The sequence below is a fragment of the Alosa sapidissima genome, chromosome 17 (genome assembly GCF_018492685.1).
Source record: "Alosa sapidissima isolate fAloSap1 chromosome 17, fAloSap1.pri, whole genome shotgun sequence".
Taxonomy (NCBI): domain Eukaryota; kingdom Metazoa; phylum Chordata; class Actinopteri; order Clupeiformes; family Clupeidae; genus Alosa; species Alosa sapidissima.
The window spans coordinates 28452148-28472964 of record NC_055973.1 but is presented as its reverse complement, the minus strand read 5'-3'; the positions used below and the strand labels follow the sequence as shown (position 1 = coordinate 28472964).

At 47.4% G+C, this 20817-nt stretch overlaps 1 protein-coding gene across 5 annotated transcripts in view; it reads right to left on the bottom strand.

Annotated features, from left to right (window-relative positions):
• ntng1a (netrin g1a) overlaps positions 1-20817 on the bottom strand; it is a 99596-nt gene that overhangs the window by 50815 nt on the left and 27964 nt on the right. For all 5 annotated transcript variants that reach the window (XM_042068718.1, XM_042068719.1, XM_042068717.1 and 2 more), the window contains exon 3: positions 2799-3442. In XM_042068718.1, coding sequence (XP_041924652.1) covers positions 2799-3442 — 644 coding nt within the window. The remainder of the gene's footprint in view (positions 1-2798; positions 3443-20817) is intronic.

The window sequence follows — 20817 nt, the reverse complement described above, 5'->3', positions numbered from 1 at the left end:
AGAGAGAGAAAGAGAGAGAGAGATGAGGGGACAGAGACAGAGAGAGAAGAGAGAGAGGGAGATGAGAGAGAGAGAGAAAGAGAGAGAGAGAGAGAGAAAGAGAAGGTCCAGTGAATTATACTGGATTCTGAGCACCCAGACTCCATCCATCCTGCCGAGCCTGAGTCTCTCACGCACTGTCTGGCAGAATTGTATTTCAGGGTTAAGGAGCTTATGAGGTTGTGTACACTGCACAGGAGAAGAGAGAGACCAAACACTGATTCGCCATGGGGGGATAGGTGACAGCAAAACTCTGTGTGGGAAGAATAACATTAACAGCAGAAGTGAACAATGAACAGAGGAGCAGGGAGCAGAGGGGGGCCCACGGGACGGCGTGCTCAGAAGAGGAAGACGGAGGGAAAGAGTCTGTGTGAAAAAAGTGTCCACTAATCTGCGAAATCACCGATCCCCAGTGGAGGGATCATTTTGACTGTGACATGAAATTTATGAATGTAAATGTTCAGTGATGCTGTCATGGAAAATCCCATATTTTATCACCACGCTTGGCAGCACTGATGCACAAGCCTGTGTTCGGTATTCAACACATAACACACACACACACACACACACGCACACATATATATTCATACACATGCACACACACACACACACACACACACACACACAGACAAACACACACACATACACAAACACACACACACACACACACAAGCATTCTAGAACACACAAACACACAATTAAAAAACACACACACACACACACACACACACACCAACAAAAACACACACCATAATTAGTAATTCAAACATCCAATCTGTTATTGACTGTCAATGCTTGGCCTTCCTACTGTGCCCAGACATCCGGTCCGTGCCGCCTGCTTCTCTCTGCAATATGGCATCTACTCGCCATGCCTGCTTCTGTCCACAATATGGCATCTACTCGCCATGCCTGCTTCTCTCTGCAATATGGCAATCTACTCGCCATGCCTGCTTCTCTCTGCAATATGGCATCTACTCGCCATGCCTGCTTCTGTCCACAATATGGCATCTACTCGCCATGCCTGCTTCTCTCTGCAATATGGCATCTACTCGCCATGCCTGCTTCTCTCTGCAATATGGCATCTACTCGCCATGCCTGCTTCTCTCTGCAATATGGCATCTACTCGCCATGCCTGCTTCTCTCTGCAATATGGCATCTACTCGCCATGCCTGCTTCTGTCCGTGTTCCCACAGAGCACTTACAACTCCGCTCTCTCTCCCTTCCTCTGAGTTTCAGAGCTCAAAGAGACAGACGCCCCCCACCCCCCACCCCCCCCCCCGCTCCCCAAACTCCGCTTTGCCGCTCTAAGCTCAATTACGCACCCCGAGGAACAGAAGGAGTTCCCCTGGACAAGGGCTCGCCGCCTGACTATCAGTGCATTAACAGCAGTACAAGTGGAGGTGGGAGACAATTACGCCCAGAGAAGGAAAAAAAAAAGAAACCAGGGCTCCATCCTCTATTGTGCTGTGATCATCCAGCATGTAAAATAGAGACAATTACGCATTCATTTCCTGACTCCTTCTTCCAGCGCGTTTGGTTAATTGAAAGTCAGACACTGTAAAATGATGCCCTCAATAGCATCGACTGAAGAGCAATCTCAAAGACATTATGACAACAAATAAATAAATAAGCCAGTAAATATATAAATAAGGAGGGTTTTGTGTGGCGAGATTGGACACAGTGACTTGCAATTTATAGGTCTGCAGGGACACTAAGAAGCAAAATGTTTAATTAAAATCTGTTATTGTGACCTGTGCTGTCTACTGCTGTGGTTAACGGTCTTTGTCAATCAACTCGTAAAAGGACCAGAGACCCACACTCTTTCTGAATTAAACTAAGAAAAGAGCAAAACTCTGAGGCAATTAACTGCTGGCTATTGTCATATTTCAAATATAATTGGTGAAATATTTCTATTCTATTTTGTGCTGTAGTGTCAAAACAAAAGCTGGACTGTTTTATATAAAAAAAATAATGAAATAAATGTTTGTGCTTGAAAATCCATCTCCTTTGAATACATCTCATTTTGTGTGTTAGATTTGAGAGTTCTGGCTGTGCCACAGCTAGTCTTAAATCATGACAGATGTTTGTGCGAGTTGTACAGTACATAAAAACCCATGCGCGTGTGTAGTCTTATGCCTTTTTAAAGACAGTATACAGCACAGACCACTGTTCGACAACAAATCTTATTGAACAGTAGCATTCAGCCAAGTGAGGCAGCAGGAAATTGGACGTGGTTGTCACTGAAAGAAGAGAAATAGATGCAAGCGACATCTCCACTCTGCAAGCCCAGCTCTGTGTCTGGGTGGAAAATACATGCCACGTCCAAGTGCATTTACAAATTAATAAAAACAATAGTCTTCTGGGTTTTCACACTGACCCCCCCCCCCCCCCCCCCCCCGCCTGCACGAGCCAAAAAAAATAATAGTAATACAACTGACCAATCTGTTCCTCATATTCCTTGTATTGAAAATTGAAATTGGAACTTTTTAAAACGGAATACGGCACATTCGGTTGGGTTCTGCAACCAGTGCTGTGGCCATGTAAGCGTAACCATGGCACAAAGAGAGAACGGCTGCACACCCAATGGATATGGTTGGAGGCTACAGAATTGTGAATAGCCACACACTTCAGTTGCTCTGAAATGTTATGTTAGTATCACACGGTTATGTCAGTATCCGTAACGCGTCGACTGCTTAACTTCCTCAGGGTCAGTCAGTCGGTCGTTCTAATCCTGACCGTAGCACCAAAACTTGACCTACCTGCCGTGAACCTTGATGTCGGAGATGGCGTAGAAGTAGCGTGACAGGTTGTTCTCGTCCACCATGGTGGCGCCAGTGGCGGGCCTCATCAGCCGGATGCGCAGGTCGGTGACGGTGAAGAAGTCGCGCAGGTTCTTGGTGGTGTCCAGCTGGCCGTAGAGCGAGGCCATGTTGTGGAGGCGCGGGCCGGCGAACAGCGCGAAGCGGTCCTTGATCTCGAAACGCACCGTCTTGTCGTTCTTCCACACGTAGCCGCGCGAGTACTCCTCGGTGCAGATGATGTCCAGCAGCGTGGTCTGGGAGATGTCCAGCGTGGTCTTGGGCTCCATGGTGAACGCCTCCAGGCAGTCGGTGGCGTAGAACTGGTACGGCTGCCAGGTGCGCCCGTAGTCCAGCGACTTCTCCAGCATCATCTGCTCGGGGCGGCCCGACTCGAAGGTGATGATGATGTCGTCCGTCAGCTCGATGGTCTTGTTCCAGGACAGCGTGATGTTGACCAGCAGCTTCTTGGGGTACAAGCGCCAGGAGGTGGACTGCCAGAAGGTGGAGGGGTTGCGGCCCTCCACGTCGAACATCAGCTCGGGCGGGTGGGCCAGCTCCTCCGTGGTAGCGTCACACTCGTTGTTGCACATGTAGGGGTTTTCCTGCCAGAGACACAACGGGGGGACAGAGGCTGTAAATAAGAGCTCAAGTCTGCACCTGTCTCCAGCTATGAGAATAGGACAACTGTTTACTCCCCATTGCAAGTTTTTAACACACACACACACACACACACACACACACACACACACACACACACACACACACACAAGGGTTAAAAGACTGCTATCCGAGGACTCGGCATTGTAAAGCAGCCCTTTGGCCTATGTGATGTGAGGGGGATCATTTTACATGTAAGTGATGTAGTGGTCGGAGCCACCGCCAGATCCAGCTGTGGCGCTCACTGAATCCAGATGAGATGAAGCTCTAGCACACCAAGAGACACATCTATTTTTTATTGTAACAGCCTAGCCACCCCCCTCCCCACCAACCCCCACCTCGCACAGACTGTAAAACTGAAAGTCAGCCGGGGCTTCGCACTTAAGTCGCAAATTCTATTCCGCCACATGATTAATGGAAGAGTCTGCGCGCGGGCCTTTTTTTAAGTTATATCGCTCGGCAATTATAAAAACAAGTCAATGAGGGGAAAGTCTCGGGAGCGCTTGCGAAGAGTGCTAAGAAACTGCTCATTAGGAGCGGGAATTATCTGAAGGTCAGAGCGGCTGACGGATGATGACTAGCCGTCGAGGGCGCTCTTGGAGGAAGTGACTCTTTTATGTAAAGGGACTCTGTGTGGCATAAGCCCAGAGGTGTGCTTGTGTTAATTCACTGGCAAATGGTGTGGGGGGTTAAGAAACATAAGGGTAACGGTGGTTCAAAGTCAAAGGGCCGCTCACACACCCACTCACTCACTCACCCATATCCTCACACTCACACACACACACACACACACTAACTCACTCACTCACCCATATCCTCACACTCACACACACACACACACACACACACACACACACTAACTCACTCACTCACCCATATCCTCACACTCACACACACACACACACACACACCCACCCACTCACTCACTCACCCATATCCTCACACTCACACACACACACACACACTAACTCACTCACTCACCCATGGACACACACACACACAACAGCCTAACAGAGGCACCTTGACTGACAAACCCCTGTGCTGTGCCAAGACTCGGGAGCACTGACTAATGTAGACCGTCTTCACTTGAATAAAAAAAAAAAGATAGCAAGTGAAAAAGGGTCGGGGAAAACCCCCTTCAGTAGCATCTGAACCGCCACATATCATTGAGCCACTGTGTTCTACAATCCCCTGAGCTGGATGCCGGCATGTTCTAATCTGCTCCTTACCGAGCGCTCCTGCAAGGGACCTTTCAAGAAGTACGAGCTTCCAATTTATCAGGACAAGATAATCCGCCACTTCATTAGGTGGGAAATGTCAGGTTCTCCGTGTGGCACCAGCATCAAGGAGGCTGGAGAAGTGTGCCGAGATGCAGAGAGACAGAGGGAGAGAGAGAGAGAGAGAGAGAGAGAGAGAGAGAGGTGTGTGTAGGTGTGTGTGTGTGGGGGTGGGGGGGGTGAAAAGACAGAGAGCAGGGCCCTGACAGAATAGCAGTGACAGAGAAAGAAAGAAACAGAGAGAGCGAGAGAAGCTGAGGATATAAGACAAGAAAAGAAGAAGAAGGAAAAAAAGCCCTTCCCAGTTAATAAGGTTTTTTTTTTTCACTTTTTCCACTCTGTCTCTCTCTCCTGTCCTCCAAGGCAAGGTGACAACGAAGCTGCTCTCCGCCCGCCACTTAGCCTTCTAACTCTCGGAGAGTGGCATTAATATCCTGTCCCCCTCAATCCCCCACAGCCCTCTTCCCGGGCCGGACACGCTGAACCTGACGAGGGAGGGCATCGAGGGTGCGTGAGTCTCTGTGTGTGTGTGTGTGTGTGTGTGTGTACAGTATGTGTGTGATTCAGTGTGTGTGTGTGTAGGGGGGGGGGGGGGGGTGGCAGGCAGGGATGGGTGGCATCGAGGATCTGGCAGAGAGAGGAGAGAGAGAGAGAAAGAGAGAGAGAGAGAGAGAGAGAGCGGCAGAGCTGGGCTCGGGTCTTGTTGGATGTCACAGTCAAGAGGGCAGTGTTGCCATTACCTCCCATCTGTTCAGGGGCTGCTGCGGCTGTTGCTGCTGCCGCTGCTCGGGGGGCTGCTTTTAGCTTTTGGGCATTGGAGTAATGACTATGTGTGTCTAATGGCCGCACATTTGTGAAGGGAATTGGACAGAGGGAGTGAGAGAGGAGGGGACAGGGAGGGAAAGGTGAGAAGGAATGAGGTGGGAGAGACTGAATGGGCTGGTATGGGGAGGAGAGAGAGAGAGAGAGAGAGAGAAGGGAGGGGAGGGCGGAGGGAGGGAGGGAGGGAGGGAGGGAGCGAGGGAGGGACACTGTTTTCAGTCTCAATATTCTGCTATACTGCTGAAGCTTATAGGTATCTACAGTGTCATTGCCAAATTAATGGCTAAATTTAGAGGGAAATAATTGTCAGATTATGGTAAGGCAGTAAGCACGGGACAGTGCAGTGTGTTACATACTCTACCGAGTGATTTATTTAAAGCAATATCTTTAATAAGGGTCATGATTTGATTTAGCTTATTTATTTGGCACAGCCTAGAAGAAAAGCTCCAAAATAGCCCCTCCACACATTTCACAGCGGCCATTTTTAATCAGACAAAGATGTATCCTTATTGATTTTCTTTGGCAGAAGGCAAAAATGTGCTGTGTTGCACCTGGCAGCCAGGGATAGCTACTAACGCCCGGGTTAGACCCTTTCATTACAGTCACTTCCAGTACTCATTTAACAACAAAATACTGCCTTATGGTGATCAATAGGCTCTGTAGCTACCGCAAAGCAGGCAGAGGAGGAGAGAGGGAGAGAGAGGGGGGAGACGAGAAGGCAGGGGAAGGGAGATGGAGAAGCAGATAGAGGGAGAGAGAGAGTAAGAGAGAAAGAGAGAGGGAGACGGAGAGAGAGAGGGAGAGAGAGAGAAGCCAAGGGTAGGGAGGTGGACAAGCGGAGAGAGGGAGTGAGATGGAGAGAGGAAGGGAGGGGGTAGAGAGAGATAGCATTACTGAATGGAGCCATAGAAAATCAATGGCCAAGTTCTGTTTTATTTTATGGTGCTGAGTGCTCTATTAGAGAATTAATGGTTCAGAGCACGTTGTAATAATTGACATTGCCACTGGCTCTGGAGCAGGGCCGTAATTATCAGCCATGTTTCTATTAATCCTAATCTGATCACCACTGGCAGACTGCAGGAAGACTGTGTGTGTGTGTGTGTGGAGGGGGTGGGTGGGTTGAGTCAGCTGAGTCACGTGTCCATGCATACTACATGACTGGAGCCACTGGTGCATATAGCTCTCACGAAAACTAACGCTAATGACATTTCTGCGCCCCCCACATCACTGCCCACCCCACCCCACCTCCCAAAAGCATGTTAGGTTAATACAATCGCCTGTGTCACTGGCCGAGTGCGGCAGGCCCGCGGAAGAAGGATGAATATTTCTCCTGACGCTATTTTTTTTACAGGAGGCCACTGTAATCCTGGCCTCGTCATCGCCATTAACAATGTTCTGGGCAATTTCACCCACTGGCTGAGAGGAGACCTCACCTTATGAATCACAGCCGTCATCACCCCCCCCTTTCTCTCTCTCTCTCTCTCTCTCTCTCTCACACCCTTCGTTTTCCCCCATACTAACAAATGGTGTTTGCTTTTGTTCTGTTTCTTTTTTCAGATCAATGCAAAGTGCGCTTCTCATGCGTGGCCACACAAAGCTTTGGCGAGGAGGCACTCGACTAATGATGCAATTCATCTAATCCTAACCCAGAGGAAAGGAGGCGTCTGATGTGGCCTGAAACCACCGTTTATTTCTTTCATCTGTTCGGGAAAAAAAGATCCTCCGCTCTGTCACATTGACCCCTGCAGAAATCTCTGCTCCAAATGAGGTTGCTGTTTTTTTTCCTGCTTTGGGAAACTTCTCTGACATAGATATAGAATCCTGAACTGAACCTGAACCTGAATAAATTGTCGCGATAAAAGTTGACACTAAAATACCTCAGAGAGTAAAGAGACAGGAACACAGAGAGAGAGAGAGAGAGAGAGAGAGAGAGAGAGAGAGAGAGAGAAAGAGAGAGAGAGAGAGATAGAGATAGAGAGTAAGAGAGAGAGAGAGAACAGAGACAGAGGGAGCATAAAGAATGAGAGAAAGAGAAAGGGAAGAGATGAGATTGATAGAGAGAGAAAACCTGCGCATGTCATGAGTGAATCCATCTATAATTGAGTAGCCAGCATTGCCCTTCTCTTCGCCCTGGGCTGCTGTTTTGGCCGTGGCCAGCTTTAAAGTGAATAAGATATGGCTTTCCCCACTGACAGCCGGGCCTCCACATTACGTGAGTGCTGATAGAGGATGCGACTGGGGGGAGTATAAATTTACCGGCGGCTGACAGCAGTGCTTGATGTATGGGCCCAACCAATCAAACAAATCCTTTTGTGTGACAGATGTTTCTGACTTGTAACCCAGATCACAGATTGCTCCCTCTCTCCATCCTTCCTCCTCTCTCTCTGTCTCTCTCTCTCTCTCACTCTTTCAATCACATACACAGACAAACACACTTGCACACACTTGAACGTCACACACACAGAACTGACAACATAACCAACTGGTGCAGAGGTGCAAATAAAGTGGCCAGGTCTAGTTAGCCTCAATTCCTCTCCACTCACCCTTACATCATCGCACAAAAAAACCCACAAAAAAAAAACCCACAATGCATTTCTCTCCGCCACATTCTGTCAGTTCTTTTTCTCTCCCTCCTCCAACTGTCTCCCTACCCTAAGACATGGTGCAGTGAAATTGATCCGTTTAATTTTATCAAGATGGAAAAATATTACACGCTATCTCGGCGCGCATCGGCAGGCGGTGGTGATGCCAATATCCCCGGGTGTAATGGCTTTCAGTGTTCCTCGCAGGAGCGTGGAGAGACGGCGTTCTGTTCTGTTTCAAATGCAAATGCCTCAGCCTCAGCTGCCTCTGTCTCCACATCACACTGACTAATACATTCACAGACAGACATGCGCACACACACACACACACATGCACACCCACGCACACACATGGACTGACAAACTCTCTCTCTCTCTCTCTCCCTCACAGACAAACAATCAGACAGACACCCAGAGATTACATGTACGCTCATGGACAAAGTCGTACTCACACAAACACACACTCCCTCTCTCAATCAAACACTCAAACAAACACACACACACACACACACACAAGCTCTCCAACATCACACCTAATAGCAAAACAAACAGGGTGCCTCTTCTGATGACACCCATATTATACATGTCCATTTCTGGTATAATAATAACCTGAGTGACAGAAGTCCCCCCCCCTCTCTTCCCTCTCTGCTGGTTATCCCCATGGCTGCAGCTTGAGTAAGCCCTCATACGGAGGAGAGATTGCAGCCCTAGGCCCCCCTGTCACCTACAACCCCCCCGCCCCCCCTTTTCCAATCTGGCTGTCTGTTTCCTGTTAACACCTGTTGAGAGACCTCTTCCCCATCGCTCTCAGGGACAATGACTCGGCAACTTAACCTTGCTATTGCGTGAATATTGCAATGATGGAGTGCATATTACAATGTGTAATGGACACCCGCACCAAGCGCGACCAGGGATTACTGTTGCATTTTCAAAAAAAAAAAAAAAACAAAGGTCGCACAAAGGTCACCAGGTCTGCACAGTAAGCCAAGAGGGGGAGAAAAGCAGTAGAGAGAAAGAGGGAGAGATGGAGAGAGAGAGAGAGAGGGATGGAGGGAGGGAGAAAGGGAGAGAGAGGTGTGAGATCCTTCACTCATCCCCTCTGATTTTCTCCTTGCTATCACGCCATCATTGCCTATAATACCGTGGCCAACACCTATCTTAGTTTCCATGGCGATAACAAGCCTGGCCCTTGCCTCAGGAGTGTCAGATGAAAGACGAATCGGCCACTTTAGAGCAGAGGCTGATGAAATACACTGTGTTTGTGTGTGTGTGTGTGTGTATGTAGAGGTGTGCATGTGTAAGTGTGTGTCAATAAATGTGTGTGTGTGTGCGCGAGAGGAATTCAGTGGCAGGGAAATTCGATAGCAATCTAGCGGCACTTATGGCGGGATGAGCGGATCGGCATGGGGCTGGTGCGGGGCCCGGGGCCGATCCGTGCGGAGCAGCGGAGGGTTATGAGGCGAGACGCTGTGTAAATCCAAAGGCGTTACGCTCGTAAGGCCCGCGCGCTGTGATTTGTGGACTTCATGAGGCTTAAAAACAATCTACAAACCATCTCCGCACACTCGCACACACACACACACACACACACACACACACACACACTCCTCAAGAGCAAACACATCACCCATCAGAGGCCCTTGGCTGCTGAGGAGTCCCGAGAGACTGACTGTAAAAAGGACCTGGAGGTAGTGTGAAGAGGCCATCTCCTCTTGGAGAGAGAGAGACGGTATATTTCACTATGACACTGTACGACGTTTTTTTAATACCTATTCGCCACGCTTAATCATCACACATCATTACACCAACAAGCCTGCTGAATTATGTATAAGAGCCTCACTATGGTGAATTATACATGACGCGTTTTAGCTAACAGCAGCTCGTGTTTATACAGCCACTAGAAACAAAACAAAACAAAACAAAATAAAACAGAACAAAACGCTCGCTCGTAAATTAACCTATTCAGCCCCAGCTCCTCTGAGAGAGATAGTCACATGGGAGGGAGAGGAAAAAGATGGACTCCAACCCTCTGAGAAAGGGAAGAATAGAATAGAACAAAAATAAATAAACAGCCTTAAGGGCCCAGTCAGATATTACAGCAGTGGTCCCTTCATCCCCTCCACCATGCAATGTGTGCAATGTCCAGCTCCAAATGACCATGACTCATGTGTGCTAGTATTACTATTCACTGCCCCGTTTTGAGGCCAGGGTCTGAACTTGTAGCCCCTTGTAACAACTCGCTTGGCTTGCCAAAGCCATTTCTCTGGACAGGTTCTGAGTTGGACACAGGCCCCGTATTGCCGAGGCATTAGCCGCGCGATCCTTTTGTATCCAGCCAGGAGGTCTGAGTAGCAGGCATGCTTGGTTAGCACTAACAAGGTCAGTGGTTCAATCCCCTCTTTTCCTGCCCAGGCTCCTCTCACAATAACAAGAGCGCAGACGTCTTAAGCCTGAGGTGAGGGTCCTTCTATTCGCCCCCTTCTAAGCTCTGCAGCCACTCTGGGCTACAGTCATTATGTCAGCAGCCTGGGCAACAACAACAGCCACAGAAATCTATTCTTGCCTCCGTGACCTCGACCAGAATTCATCTTTCATCCCATGTACCAGATGGGGAAACAGGGTTGTTTTAGCGGCACTCGCTGAACCATTACAAAGTAAGTTTACTGCATTGAAGACTTTAAACTGGGTCTGTTGGTTTAAGGATGCAGAAGGAAAAATAAACGAACAACAAATGCATCAACTAAAAATAATGCAAACCCTGAAGTTGGCCATAAACAGCCCTCCACACTGATCCAATGTCCAATCATTAAATACAAACACAAGCAGTTCACAGATGTGTCTCTCTGTGCATTTCCAAGTGTTACCACTTCAGGGAATTCAAATTCAGTCAATTATCTCACAAAAAGAAGCCATCAATGGATTGCCAAACCAATTAATCAATCCATCTATTATTCAATCAATCAATCAATCAACCAACTGATTGCCTGTTACTAATTGCTACCGTGCTATCATATTTGTGTGTTTACCTCTTTTCCCATTTCTCACTTGTTTCCTTTCTGTTTTCACTCACTGGCTCGCCCAGTGTCTGACCTGAAGTCCGGTGTGGTTATATAAACGTGTAAATCACACACTACTCGCTCACTGTCAGTTGTACTATGCAGTCCAGCCGTTTCTATGGCAGCCGACCCCATGAAGAATGGACTTTTTCACATGGCCCTTTCAGTAATAAATCCCCTTGCGATTTGATACTGAGACAGACAGACTAAACTTCCTCTCCTCTCCCCCCTCTCTCTGTCTCTCTCTCTCTCTCTCTCTCCCTGCCTTTTTGAGGTGAGGGGTAGAGACTGCAAGCCAGTCACTCCACCATTTCTCATTGTCACCTTGACCTGGCAGCATATCTCACTCAAATATCGCCGAGCCAATTCCGTGTGGATTCGGATTTGTGAGGTGTCGTGCCGTGTCACCTTAGCATCCAATAAGATTGGTTAGAGCCACTGCTCAGACATGCATGAGGGTGAGCACATCTACGGAGGAGGACGTACTAGGAATGTGTTCAGCATACTCAAGCTCCACAGAATGTGGCTTAAGTTCCATAGTTCCACAGCTCTCTATTCTAATCCATCCCACACTACGGAAAAGAAAAACAAACCTTGCAGCTGAACCAAGTGAAGTAGAACGTTTTATTCTGAGCAGAGCAAATGTTGTCGCATTTTGTTATTATTGCGCTGCGCCTTGATTGCAGCGCTACAAAATCAGTTGGGGCACAATGAAATCAACATTAATCGTTTTTCAAAGAGGCAAAGCTCAAAGGCAGAGAAATAATAATGATAATCAAAGAGAGATGAGGAGACAAGTCTCATGAGACACGAGGAGTTTCCCAACATGGAGAAATGTGCTTTATTCTGAGGGCCGACTCAGCACCAGCATGCTGTGCAGGGAGGCATTTCATGTGTATGACATGAATCACGCCGAAAAACAAAAGACTTTTCTTATAGTAAAGTAAGCTTTACAAAAATGCAATCCTATTACTCATTTTTGAAAATGAATCACTAAGCCTATATCCCTAGTGCGATCTTTTTTGTGTGTGTAGTTCAGATCTCTGGTTTAAAATAAGGTTTGATAGCAGTCCCTCAAACATGCTCAAACATGAGTGGGCTCTGCGCCTGGCGGGCCTAAGGCTCCCAGCTGGTCTAGTGTCCATGATCGACAGACACCTAGTAATAGCACAAGCAGGTGATGCATCATGCCTATGAACAATTCAGATTGTGCGTATTTGATGTAGAGCCTGTAGTTGAGCCACAAGGCCAAACATGTGATGTCCCATGCAAAGTAGGCCCTGAACATACTCTATTTAAAACAGCTCCGTGTGTTGTATTCATAATGGACATTAAGCTGAACACCTGCCCAATTACATACATATTGTGTGTTCCATTTAAATGCTTAAAGACTCAAGGTGATATCACTCTATATCTATAGATTACTTCCAGTTTAATGTGGAATAATTTCACACCAGCTGTCGGGGAATATTCACATACATATTATGGTCATATGTCACTTTGCACATATTATGGTTATATGCAGCTCCCAAGCTATCTCTCCTTCTCTCCCTCCCTCTCTCTCTCTCTCTCTCTCTCTCTCTCTCTCTCTCTTTCTCTCCATAGCTTGTAAATTGTCCCTCTGTGTAAAGACCTTGAGATGTCCAGCACCTCCTCTCAAACAGAGAAATAAGAAGCCAGCAAGCCTCTAGGGCGAGTACGGCAATGTTTAAATCACCGACCGCGTGTCAGGTTGCCAAACCTCATTTAGGATTCATCGAGCAAAACGGAGGCTGTATTCTAATTAATGACCGCTGTCGCAAATTATTCCTCGGTGTCCGGTCCTGGCTACGGTAAATGCCTGGTCCATCTGATTGTTTCTGTGGTGGTGGATAGCGGAGGAAAGATGTCGAAGCCTTCTGGAGAGAGTGAAAAAAATCCAATCAACTGTCGTCTTCTCCGCGCCGCTACCACATCCCCAACACCTCTCTCCAACACTTCTATTTTCTGGCGCAAGATGTCTTCAGCATTTTCCAGCCTTGTTATTTTGCCCGTTTATTATATATATATATATTTTTTAAAGCAGAGGCGTTTTAAGATGATTAAAATCAATAGGGCCGTAAATGCAGGCATCCCCAGTGTGAACATTTAGTAGCTTCAGTGTACTTTAAATTCAGCTGCTGGCAGCCGAACCGGCGGTGCCCAAGGTCTCTGCAGGCAGCCCTCCAGGGATTCTCCCGTTCTCTCCTACTGAATGTGAGATGTGATTGACAGACAACTCCAGAGACTCCAGAGCACGGTCCTCTCTGCTCTCTGAGACACACACACACTCTCTCTCACACACACACACAGACACACACACACATATACACAGACACATGGACACACACACACACACACACACACACACACACACACACACACACACAGAACTCCAAGACAAAAAAACTACAGGCACTGTCTCACTTCTCCCCAGTCCAAATGCTCAACAGAAAAGAGGCAGGGGCTAAATATTGAATGGTGACTGGAGAGAAAGAGAGAGAGAGGGAAGAGAGAGGGAAGAGAGAGAGAGAGAGAGAGAGAGAGAGAGAGAGAGAGAGAGGGAGAGAAGTACCAAGACCAATCTAAGTTCTTAAAAAAGTAGCTGGCTGTGACCCCTGTCCCTGAGGGGGGGGGGGGGGGGCACTCCAGAGGCCAACATCGGCTGCATGGGAAGGATGCTGTCCCTCTGCAGAGCCAATCAAAACTCTGGAGACACGCGAGCTGACTCTCCTGACTTCCTGTGACGAATCACCATTAAGAAACTCTAACAGGGCGGCAGGGAGCCGCTTTTCTCATCAGCTCCACTCCGGAGACAAATAAAAGATGAATTAGTCACTAATTAAGTCTCAGGATTTAAACCAATGAGACCACACACACACTCACTCAGACACACACACATATACACACAAGAAAAAATACCTCTAAATTCTGACTTCATGCTGAATGTTGTGAGTTCTGGTAAGAAGCAGAATAGGAAGCACGACAGCAAGAGAAATTGAGGCTTTTTCAAGTGGTATCGAACCAGCAGAGCGATTAGAAGGAACAAGGACGGAGCACCCTCTCAAGATGGGATCTCAAGATAATGTCTCAAATCAAGGTAATTGAAGAGCATTTGTCTTGAAGTGTGGCAAAATTGGTCTTATTTTTATTCCATCTATTGTTTATTTATTTATATATTTACATCTATTTTTTTTTTTATCTACACCCACTGAGAAAGCCTTTGAAGAATTAAGCTGGTGACACGCGGATGGCCCCTTCTTAATCCCAATATTTTTGCCCGCATCACACAGAGAAGGGGAGGGGAGAGGCGCTCGGCTGGCGAGCCACACCACCCACTGAGTCATGTTCCTCGTGGCCATGGAGGCGACGGAGCTTTTGATTTTGACGTTGGAAAGTGCCAGAGCCGGGATGGGCACAGAAAGTTCTGCTATCGATTCCCAGTTAAAGGACTGCCTGGCCCCCCGCCGATAGCAGATACTGTGCTTCTGATTCAGTCAGGATCCGCGCGGTACAGTGTCTGTCGGATGGCTTCTTCGCAGCAGCCACAAATGGTTTGGGCGTGAGCCATTTAATCGCTCTGATGTCTTGTGGGATGGGGATTTTTTTGGAGTTGAAAATAAAAGAAGCTCAAAATGGGTTATTAAAAGGAAAATCAAATCTGCACTGATCTTTTCTGGTGTGACGCTCGCCTGATAAATATCAAATTAAAAGTCCCGCAACCCAAACCCCCCCAAAAATAAAAACTCATAGCAGCCCCATGTTTTATTGAACATCCTCCTGCTAACCTGTCATAACTCAAAACTCTGCTGCTCCTAACATCTCTTAGCTTTTTCTCTGCAATCTCTCACTTTATCTTTCTCACTCTCTCTTTTCTCCCACGCTTCTCTCTCTCTTTCTTCCCTTCCTCTTTCCAGTTTGTGTTTATTGTCAAACTATTCCCTCTTTCCTCCTCTGTATCTCCATCTGACGTGGTGCGCAGGCCCCTCGCTCGGGCGACCCAGGCTGCTTTTAGAGCCGTCTGACACGTTCCTGGCCGAGATCGATGGAGCTGACAGCTATGACTGAAGCCTGAAGCGAAGAGCAGAGCGTCGGGCGGGTGAAGGCTGCGAGACACACGGAGGATGGAGGGGCTCACACACATTCTCTCTCTCTCTCTCTCTCTCTCTCCCTCTTTTCCCTCTTCAGGCCCCGTAGCGTCTCAGGAGCCTGCTGCCCCCCCCCCCGCCAATGCATCACCCCCCCTTTCCCTCTTTTTCTTAGCTCTCTGTTCTCTCCATCCTTCTCCTTCCTTTGTCTCTCTCTCTCTCATCGGAGCATCAGATGACATGTATGCATCAGAGCACATGTACAATTAATGTATGTATGTGTGTGTGTGTGTGTGTGTGTGTGTGTGTTCCCCGGACCTTTGCCATTCATCTCTTTAAAGACGCGACTGCAGCTGTTGGGGCGGGAACACGGAATCACGGAGGCCCCAGACAGCATCTGACGTCTCGTGTCAGGAGCAGCAGCATCTCCACCACCACCACCACCACCACCACCACCGACACTGTTGCCTCCTTGCACACACAACGTCTCACACTCTATACACCCCCCTCACACCCCCCCCCACACACACACACACAATCCTTTTTTTTATCCGTTCGCCGCACCAGCACAGTACGCACAGAAGCAGCAGCCCGCACGCTAAGCTTGGCCTACTTTCCACTCGGCTCCTGCTTACAAACAGCACAGACGACTCAAGGCACACAACGGGTCTGAGAATACAGCCTCCAATTAGTCTCACCTGAGCAATCCGATCCGCAAAGACACCTGACAAATTACAAACAGTGCATATAGTAGCGTGCATATGCCGTGTTCCTGCATTTTCGAGAAGTCAAAATGCCCTCGTTTATACATGCATGTAATTAGTTAAACTGACTATTAATTACAACAAAATGCCTATATGAAGCACTGTACTGACATGAGTCATAGACAATGGGTGTAATCTGTAATTAAGTGTCATAAAGCATCATAATGTGTGTGAAACAGCCAGGCCTGTGTTTCCTGCATGGCTTGTGGCAGTGAGGGAGGGATCAATCCTTCTCTGGGTCTGAGTCTCCCTGGTGTTTGAAGCTTAGCCCGTCACCCCTGCAGCCTGCTGCAGGAATGAATCATCCTGGCAAACTTTGCTGCCGGCCATCCCTAACCAACTGTCCCGGTCGGGTCAGAGGTCGAGCTTCAACACCTCATGGGAGCTCTGGTCATCTTGGCCTTCACTCAGAGCACAGTCTACAAACAGACACACAGACACATGCACGCGTTCGCACACACACACGCACACACACACACATGTACGCACTCACTCACTCACTCACTCACTCACTCACTCACTCACCCACTCACACACACACACACACACACACACACACACAGTATACTTAAAGTAGACTGTGCCTGAACACTAGCACAGATTCCTCCTCTCCCTCCCTCTCTATCTCCCTCTCTGTCTCCCTGGCCTTACATATGCATGCTGAAGGCAGGGGAAATATAAATAAAAACAGCTGATTTTCACACAATTCCTCAGAGAGGGTAAAAACAGACAAAGTGAGAGGCTGAGAGAGAGAGAGAGAGAGAGAGAAGATACTAAAAGAGATTGCAAAAGAGAAAGCGGGTAAGAGAGAGAAAAGCCAGATAAATATAGTCAAAGAGCAACAGAATAAAAGAGAAATAGAAAGAAAGGAAAAGGAGAAAAGAGAAGAGCGAGAGCTAGAGACTCCCTTATCTGATCAGTGTTAGCATAGAAGAGGGGGGACTCCACCGAGGCGGCCCGGCGTGAGGAACGATTCGCTCCTCTAGACTGCCGGCGGCGAGCAGGACTCGAGACAGAGTCGCTGGGAGGCCGTCTTTGGCAGCGCACTGATGCGCCCATGCCAACCTCTCCTCCCCTCATCCATTTTTAATGGAAATATGGCAGTCGCTACATGTAATTAAATCAGACGCCAGTGAACTGAATAAACGGCTGATAATTGGTGGAGAGGTAGAGAGAAGGATAAACACTCTCCAAGCGAGCAGGGACTCTCCATTGTTTTAGCAACTCCAGTTTGGCGCTACCGCTAGTGAGTTTTGGAGTAAGACTACATCTGGCAAGTATAAAATAGCACATTTCTAGAATAGGAAAACACTGCAACTCATGCATACAAATAAAAGAGGTATGCTAATTTTTACACGTAAGATTATTTGCTATATGTCATTGATATACATGTACACAAACACAAACACAAACAGACAGTACCAGTTTCACTGACATAATTAAGCCTGCAGTCTGAATATTTGTAGAAACAGGGCAAGCAGGAAACAGCCCACGCTACACAAATCGCTTGAGACAGTGTTTTTTAAGCCATTTCCACTAAAAATAAACAAATGTATAGGTACTAGTCTCTCCACCCTCCAACACAGTTGGTGCTGAATCAAACCGTAACGGTTGACTAGCTTAAAGCGTCACAGAAAAGGAGACACTGAGAAAAATAGAGAGAGAGAGAGAGAGAGACCCCTTGGCTGCATACAGACAATATAACACAATGGTAATTGTTTTTCCTGTCACACAACCACCACCACCACCACCACAGCACACGCACCACAGCTTTCCCTTCTAGAAAAATCCCCAGGACGCTGACAGCGCAGGAACGAGCCCAGGAAGGCACATGTTTGGGTGGCACCTCCACATAGCGCTGCGCGTTGTTAAAGAACAGAATTGTTGTGTTAAAAAACACCTTAACTGCACATCTGGGATGCAGATACTCGCATCTTTGGAAATCAAGAGAAGCTGTGAATAACGATGTCACAAAAAAACAATGCAGAAGGGTTTAAGATGACTTTGTTCAGTGGACCTGAAGTGGACTTTTTTTCCAATATATTGCCAGCAGGACAGGACTGTGTCAGCTTGTGGCTAATGAGTTCGCTTTTGCAAAGCCAACGTGCACTAGGCCTACAACTTCTACGAGCAATATAAAAGTATGATGAAGCTATTCATTCAGCAGTAGTCGGCTCTAATCTAAATTAAATGCACTCGTTCTCCATTATCTTAGCCCTTAGCGAAACATCTAGCTGGAGATATGGCTTGTGAATACAACAGAGGCGTTGCACCCCTCAGCACTGCAATATCTCAATCAAGGGCAGCAAAGTAAATCAATGGGGAGTGGAAGTGTGAGACACATTCCTTTCTTGCCAAATCTAAGATTCCGACTTTGGAATGAACAAACATTTCAAGACAAGCAAAATGGCCTCTGTTTTGAAGGTGGATCCATACTCTTGAAATGTCGTTTCTTTAAATGTGATCACATTAAATGCTTGATCGCTCCAACTGATAACAGCAACACATCATCATCCTGTTTTATTCATAAAAGAGCATGTACACAATATTGTGTGCGCAGCATCCATTTGGCACAACAGCATTGTCAGAACAATGAGATCCGGCGGGGCTAACGCTGAATAGCTTGCCCAAACGCGACGCTGACAAACGCATGCAGCAGAGCAAAATAATCACATGGGGCACTTATTTGTGTTGTGAAGAAACATGCTGGGAAAATGGCAGGTGCTAACACACCCTGATATTTATTTATTTATGTATCTATTCCCCCACCCATGCTTTGGAGTACACTGAGGAAGCTGGGGGGGCATCTGATTAGAATCAAAGAACTCCTGTCTCTTCTGAGGAGCACTGCACACTGCACTGCACACTGCACTCCACAATACAGGTTCAGGTGTGTGTGTGTGTGTGTGTCTGTGTAGAGAAAGAGAGTGCAAAGGGGAAAAAATGTAGACAGAGAAAGCGAGAGATGAAAATGGAGGCAAAGACTAACACAGAGAGGAGGATGAGAGAGTGGGGGAAAGGTGAGACCTGAGCAGCCGGGCAGACTTCAACTACACACAGAGAAACAGGCTTGGAGAGCTGAGTATTGTATAGATCTATGTTATACTACTACTGTGTGTGTGTGTGTGTGTGTGTGTGTGTGTGTGTGTGTGTGTGTACGCATGTGCCACCACAGAGGTGTGCATGTGCACGTGTTTGTGTGTGTTTACCATCAAGCATAATCTTCCCAATCAAATGCTACTGTGTGTGTGTGTGTGTGTGTGTGTGTGTGTGTGTGTGTGTGTTTACCATCAAGCATAATCTTCCCAATCAAATGCTGTTGGATGTGTTTATCTCTTCCCTTTCCCTTTGACTCCTGCTGCCCCCCCCCCCCCCCCCCCCCCCCCACAGCTCCGTCTCCCTCCCTCCACTCTCTCTAATGGCCAGTGAAAGCAGGGTCACGCTTCCGTCACATATGCTGACATTATCCACTTCACTCCTCTTGCCCGCGTCACTCGGTCCTGGCTCCCCTGTCAGTGGTGAAGGCTCCGTGTTGAAAGGTCATGACCATTGTTAACCGCGTGTCCCTCTCCCCCCTGGCCACCTCTCTGAACCCCCCCCCACACACACACACACACACACTCAGCTCCCCGATGCATGACCTGGCCAATCACAGGGCGGCTACGTGTCATCGCCCCTGACAGAAGGCCGGATGTCACTCGTCCAGACGATGGATTATTCGTTTATTTATACCCCCCTCTCCCTCACCTACCGCATCACTGTCAAAGGATTAAACATTGTCTCTGATGACAATCCCGACGTTAGACTGATTAATCTTGCCCGAACGATTTGCATTTAGAAGTGGAGACGTAGCTTTTTCTTTCTACCCCCCCCCCCCCCCCCCCAATGTGGCACTTTGAAGGATCATAAAAGCTAATGTATTGCCATAATGTTGATACAATCTAATGTAATGATGGTGTACAGGGGAATTTATGTTTCCTGTGTGAAGTCCCCTGTGCTTGTTCAGCAGTGCTTTATTCATACTGCTCCCTCGGCCACAGAACAGGCACAGATGGATGCAGCAGAGGAGGCCAGATAGGCTCTAGTGTTATATTATACATGCAGGCGTTGACTGAAAAATGCTCTAGTTTGACGACACCGTACATGTCCTTGTCCTTAATCTTGTATCAGCTGCTGAATTTAATACTGCTGGCAGGCAATGCATAAATGCATGTCATTCAGACCAAACAATGGCACCTTTCTGTAAAAAAAATAAAAATAAAAATGACGGGGGAACAAAAAAGACTGAAATCATTTAGACACAAAACATCTGCTATTCCATCAAAAGAAGGCAAAACAAACTGTTCCCATCTGAGCTGAAATAGCATACCTAAATCCACATCCAGAAATAATTTAATAATTAACAATAAATAAACGTGGAGATGAATAAATTACACCCATATCACTATAAAAATTAACGGCCGCTAATTGAGGAGGAAAATAAACAAATAAATTAGCAAATAAAATAAATTAAATAAAAACATGTCAGGCTCAATGACAGCTGTCACACTGGCAGAGGTTTTGTCGGACGGATTTGTAATCGTCATGTGGGTGGCCAGGTGGCCAAAAGGGAGTTAGTGAGGAGTGTTTTGGATCTGCCAGTCACCACCTAACACACACACACACACACACACACACACACACACACACACACACACACACACACACACACAC